At 29.5% G+C, this 6,303-nt stretch overlaps 1 protein-coding gene across 1 annotated transcript; it reads right to left on the bottom strand.

The window, feature by feature from the left end:
• Window positions 1–885: 885 nt before the first annotated feature.
• LOC137932314 (ubiquitin carboxyl-terminal hydrolase 7-like) lies at window positions 886–5,653 on the bottom strand. Its single transcript, XM_068775919.1, has 10 exons — window positions 5,600–5,653; window positions 5,170–5,489; window positions 4,473–4,636; window positions 3,604–3,863; window positions 3,315–3,489; window positions 2,608–2,800; window positions 1,757–1,910; window positions 1,450–1,583; window positions 1,258–1,364; window positions 886–1,175 (listed from the first exon to the last, which is right to left on the bottom strand). Exons 1-10 carry the CDS (start codon window positions 5,651–5,653, stop codon window positions 1,036–1,038), a joined length of 1,701 nt encoding a protein of 566 aa, XP_068632020.1. The 3' UTR covers window positions 886–1,035.
• Between the last annotated feature and the right edge of the window lie 650 nt (window positions 5,654–6,303).

The following is a 6,303-nucleotide window of genomic DNA, read 5'->3' as shown; positions in this document are numbered from 1 at the left end:
ATAAAAATTAAAAAGAACTCTTTTCGTAAACAGTATTTATAAAATTGTAATGAAAATTCTTTGTCGGTACTTATATCTGGCCAGTTTTGAGAACAATAAAAAGCTTACGTTATAAAAAAGGTAAGTATTGTTACGTGAAGTAAATAGAATTTTGTTTCAGACTAAAATTTTGAAAATACTTTATAGTGATATGTTTATTCATTTATTTAATGTTTTAATATTAACAATTAGTAACAAAACAATTTACAACAATTTTTTTCTTTCGTACATTACAGAATTTTTCTTATTCCTATTTTTTGATATTTACATAGTATCTTGAAGTAATAATTCAATTTTTCAGGTGGGTATTTTGACATTAAATTTGGACTCCTGGATCAATATCTTACCCTTTTTTCCAAGTGCACAGAAAATAATTTCCGAACGATCGGAAGTATTGTTCGCGCAGATTTGAATTGCCTTCTATTATTATTTAGATTTTAATGATTCTTATTCGTAATACGTAAATATTTGTCTTAGAAAAAACACTAATTTACATAAAAATGTTATTTATAACCCTGTATTTGATTTCAAATAAAAATAATATTTTATAATCAAGAATTACATTGTGAATTGTGAAAGTGTGAAAGTGAAGAATGTCGCATTGCGGCTGTAAGATCAGGTAGGTGGTAAAATAAAATACCCAGTACCCCAAAGCAAGGTATTACATTTAATTAGATTTTTTTGTTTGGAATATAAATTTATAATAAAAATATTGGAAATAATTTTTTTTCATTTTGTATAAACCATTATTTTCCTGACGATCACATGTATATATTTGTTATACGAAAACACGAGATTGAAAATTGAATTTGGAAACAAATTTATTAACAGAAGTACATAAATAATTACAATAAAATACACACAAAGTAAATAGCTATATTGATTTAAAAATCCATAGAATTTACACGAAATCAGTCTCCATCGGCGTTATGCTAATTTTTAAAAACAAGAAAAATTAAAAAATATCATTCACAAATTGAGGAGCCCGGATTTATTCTATCTTCCTTTATATTTAGAGCCGGCTAAAGCCTGCAAAGTGAAGAATTGTTTTAATGCACTAAATATCTTCGCGTAGTACTTGGCGGAGGTGACAGACGTATCAGATTTAATCTTTCTGCATTTTATTTTTCTGCCGCCTGAAATACGCAATTTGATTTGCTTACATAAAACAAAAATAAAAAAAACACGTACATGTTCATGCGAGAGATCGATATTTACATGTTCTTACCATCTCGTATCTCATCTCTTCGTTGATGCGCTCGTACAAGTCCGCGGGTATGTCATTCTCTGTTACATCTTGAAGCACATAGTTCAGCTGTGATGTTCTAACGTTAAACAGAATTGTGCATTTAAATAACAATAATTATCATTTTTCAAAAAAAACTATTGTTTCGTGTTCTATAAACTTACTGTATATAAATAAGCATGTACGCGCTAGTCGCACGTCTTGCTAAATATGGCGCATCTTCTTTCCCGCCAAAATTGTACTCTATTGCTTCTTTTTTTCTGCAACGGGAAACTACATCGTCGTCAAATTTACACCACTGTAATGAAAAAACATTTAATTTTTAAAATATTTTTTTTCATACATTGACATTATTTTATTTTATTAGATAATGGTATCTTCAGATATAAAAAAGAAATGATGATAACAATGACGATTATTCATTTAGGATAATTTATATCGTGTTTAATTTACAATAACAGATTTATGTACCTTTCCATCGCCTTTAGGATTAATAAACACCACGTAATGACCACCGTGGTTATCTCCCGAATGGACTAGCACTGCGTGTAATGTATAATGCGCTGGCACTTGCGGTATCTCTTGAAGATATGGATCTAAATTGATCTCTTCATAGAACTCAAACCTGAAAATGCGATATTAACAAACTAAAATCGACTGTTTTTTTCGTCATTTTGTAGATTTAAATTAACAGTTAACTTAAACGAATATTTATTGTTTCTATGACACAATGATCGCATGTGCAATAACAAATAATACGCTCTAAGATCAATACAAATTTAATACGTATTTTTGAATGCAATTTGCTTTACTCGCCAACATCTAATAAAAAAATTGATAGGGCCAAAAACCTTCAAGCGTACCATGCACAACTTCATTATGGAAGTAATTACAAAGGAAATCTTGGAATATTCCTACCTATATTATATTCCTACCGGGCAAGAAAATCTAGCGCAACTTTGGAGTTTAAAAATAAATTATAATTTCACACAAAAGTAACTCTATGTATACTATATTTTTTGTCAATAATATCTAGACAAAATTATTATTTATATTTTATGTTACTTTGGGAATCTTTATTTCGGAAGAAAATTCTAGAACGTACAATCAATATCATCGCACATTTTAGTATCTGAGTGTGTGTGTGTACCAGAATATGTAATTTGAAACCATACTGTTTTCCTTAATTTATATATAATAACAATAACAATGTACACAATGTTGTTCTAAAAAAATTTTACACTAAATAATTCCTAGTCAAATAATCAACGGTAAAGTAATCATAAGACATTTTGGAATCTCGATTCTTAGGAACTTATTACCTGTCATTAAATTTCACTGACGCGTCGCTTTGTGGATCGTATTGAAACCTCATCAGATGTAAATGCAGAACAGGCGGGAATTGATCGAATCTCACGCCTTTCTCCGCTTCCTGCAAACCATGCTCACCGGCGTCATATTTATTATCACCGTCTAACGTCTCCGTGCTAATATAGTCTTTAAATGATTCGTATACTAAAAATTATAAAAATATATTAAGAATATATTATTTCTGTGACCTTAAATGCTAGGGAAAACATGTGTCACTACTAAAAGTTTTAACTGAAGCAGATTAAAATAGATTGATATCACTATTCAATCCGCACAGAGTAATAAAAATTACTCATAAATGAAATTCTAAAACAAATTTACATTATTTTTCACTTTATTCTTTTTTTTATTTTATTCGACTTTGTGGAAACCAATATGTTATCTATACAAATTATGGGATTTATTTTGTAGCACTTTCAGTAAAACAATATACATGCAACCTATTGTAAAGCCGTGATGCAGAGTCTTGTTATAATATATTACATTAGGAGATGGATTAGTATGAGTTTCATCTAAATGGCTTCCAACAAAAGAGAAGCTTTCAACACTACATTCTATTATATATGTCAATCTTATATTTATGAATATTGTGAAAAATTAACTAAGACGCGGGATTGACAAATTGAAGAAATATTATTAATGTTTTATTTTTACTAACGGTTATTTTTTCCTTTAACGCTAAGTTGGATGTCATAAAATGTTTCCACTCGAGTGCTACTGCAATTAACGTTTTTGCACTTAATGAAAGATGTCATTTTCCCCTCGAACAGTTTTGGAACTGTGCCTTCAACTAAAGTACCTTTCATTTTATTCTCTAACTTATCTAATAAAACCTGGAAAAGGTTACATAGTAATTTGAGATTTAGACAATATTTTTGAGTTCTAAACTACGAGAAGTTTTACTATTATTTTTATTAAATTTTAAATATAATCACAAACAAACTTACACGAAGGAATTCTTGCACGTCATGCTGCATAAAAGAATCAAGAGTTTCCCATCCGAAACTCTTCGTTAATTTTTTTGTTGCGACCGGTTTATCCGAGAATTGGAGATCAAAGAAAACACGTTGTAATGCAAAAGCGACCGATCGAGAGCTATCGTCTCCCACGGTTGGAATTTTGTAAACCGCTTTACGTAATACGTTGGTGAAGAATAAAGTTTGTAGCAGAGAGTTCATGTAACAAGTTGCTCCTTGATTTTTAAGACCTTAAACAAAACACATGCTTATAGAATTTTATTTGCTTAATAATTAACATAATAGGCTTAATAAAAAACAGTACATAAATATTGCTACTTTTCGGAATTTATTACATTCAACAATCTTTTTATTATGAATTACCGATTATAATAAATAAAAAATTATAATACTTCTATGTTTTAAAATTTTCGTGCCATCCCAAATGTAAAACCATTTTTAAATTCATATGAAAATAATTCATCCATTGAATTAAATCGTTATTATTTCGTATTCATACTTTTATCTCATTTTTTTTTTTGATTTTTGAGTCCTTTAAAATGAGGCTTGTGGTTTAGCTTCAATTATAAACGATACTTTCTATCTGTTACGACGTAGTACTGTTTATTCAGAATCCGTTTGGTTTTTTGCTAATTCTGTTAATACACCAAAAACACCATGCAGTGTTACATTTAGAGAACCAAGTAAATAACTTTTACTAATAATCATTTAAATAACCACTATTAAAAAGATTCTCTACATTTGATGGGTTATTTACATCCAGCTTCAGTCAAAGAAATATATTTGATTTTTTTCAAGCCATTGAGATCTACAGGAAAGACAATAAAGGTAATACAAACCAACATATCCGGTATGTTTTTTTGAATCCCACGATACGCCATGAGGTGCTTCCGCTACCACATGCGCTTCAATTGTTATAGCGTCGTCTTTAACAAATCCACTATCCGCATCCATAAGATCTTTCCATGAAATGAAATGTGTGAACCCCCAATCGTCTTCTTTGCTGAAAATAATCTTATATTAGGTTAAAAAGTATAAAATATTCTTCTTAGTATACGCTAATATATATAAATATTTGTATGTGTGTGTGTATATATATATATATATATATATATATATATATATATATATATATATATATATTATGTGTATTCAAATATATACATAATAAATATATACATTATTGCATAAAAGCATACGTAAAATGGGCAATTTTATCGTACAAGGCAATTTTTTGCAGACAACCATTGTATGGAAGATGTAGAAGTATAAATTACGGATAGTTAATGTGTAAATAATATATAACATTTAATAAATACGGTATAATACATTACTATAAATATAATAAAAACATTTAATTCATTTCATTGATTGATCGCACTTTTCCCAGAAAGTTAAGACACAGAGAAAATAAAACAAGTTACACATATAATCTCTACCAAATATTTTAAACCATTTTCTTAAAAATAGCACGTCTTATACTCGGCGGTAACTCGTAGTAACATTTAGTAAGAACGTTCAATTGCAGTTAATTACCTGTGATACATGTGATGAATTTTCCGACAAAGATGCTGACCGTCCGATTTGTAAGAGAGAAGTTTTATTTCGCCAAGTCCGTAGCAAGACCATCCAGGAGAATCGCAATCACCATTGCACTGAAGAAACACTCCGAGACCTTTCTGCTGTTGTCGGTCTGGCGTTGTGGTGTTACGGACGAGAACAAGAATTTTCCAAGGAAGACATCTGACGTAACACGATGGTGATAAAACCTGCTCCTTTAATTGGCTAATACTTTGGACTGTGAAACGGAACGTTGCTTCGGGCCGAGCGATGTCGTCGTCATCATTCAATACATCCTGGATAAACATTCATAAAATGTTAATTTTAGAAAAAAAATATATTATTGAAAGCACAATTATAACGATGATCGAATTTAAAATATGCCAGAGATCTTTTAAAATCTTACGGTGTTTACAGGAAGAACATCTGTCGCATTTTCAGCGGTACTTGTTTCAATCATTGTACAATCGCAAAATCTCAATATTTGCTAATTTGACAATTCATTAAAAAACCAATTCCACTTATTCTTCTTGTCTTATCGTTACAGTTAGTTTATGATTTCGTTAGTTTTATAACTTTAACAGCAAATAATATTATGAATATGTAACTATGATTAAATGATTTGTTTGAAAATAAAGGTCATAATGGTTGTTATCAAATAAAATACACAAATTTTGTTGAGTTTTAGGCCGATGACATGTGTCATTTTCTGAAATTCAAGACAACGACTTTTCGAAATTTAAAAATAAATTGTGAGACTTTCGTACCAAAGAGAATTAATTGTATTGGTATGAACTCAAATGGAATAATCATACAATATGCTATCTGACCAGAAGTTATATATGTCGGCATTACCGCATTGTAAAATCACTTGATTGTAAAAATTAAATATTATAGAGTATACATATGAACATACAAATATTTGTAAGCATTTTTGGGTCTTCTCTTGAACATCCGATCCGTTTGGAATTCTTTAGACAATATTACTTTGAATCGAGTATATTATAATTCCTCGAAGCTGTGTTGTATTGCAAAAATAGTAATCACAGCATTTATGTCGGTGTTGCTTACATTTTTTAATAGTTACTTTTTAAAAAGGCTCTCTCTCTT

Source organism: Battus philenor, unplaced genomic scaffold, assembly GCF_028537555.1.
Source record: "Battus philenor isolate CCGP_79_NKW_IND1 unplaced genomic scaffold, ilBatPhil1.0.hap1 SCAF_9, whole genome shotgun sequence".
Classification (NCBI taxonomy): Eukaryota; Metazoa; Arthropoda; class Insecta; order Lepidoptera; family Papilionidae; genus Battus; species Battus philenor.
The sequence above is the reverse complement of the archived record's forward strand: the minus strand, read 5'-3'. Positions and strand labels throughout refer to the sequence as shown.

What these genes read in the sequence shown, in the direction of transcription:
- LOC137932314 (XM_068775919.1), bottom strand. Translation starts at nt 5,653, where the DNA reads ATGATTGAAACAAGTACCGCTGAAAATGCGACAGATGTTCTTCCTGTA. An exon ending in ACGTGCAAGAATTCCTTCGT is followed by an intron (nt 3,490 to 3,603) that starts GTAAGTTTGTTT and finishes AACCTTTTCCAG; the next exon opens with GTTTTATTAGATAAGTTAGA. An exon ending in CGTTAAAGGAAAAAATAACC is followed by an intron (nt 2,801 to 3,314) that starts GTTAGTAAAAAT and finishes TATAATTTTTAG; the next exon opens with TATACGAATCATTTAAAGAC.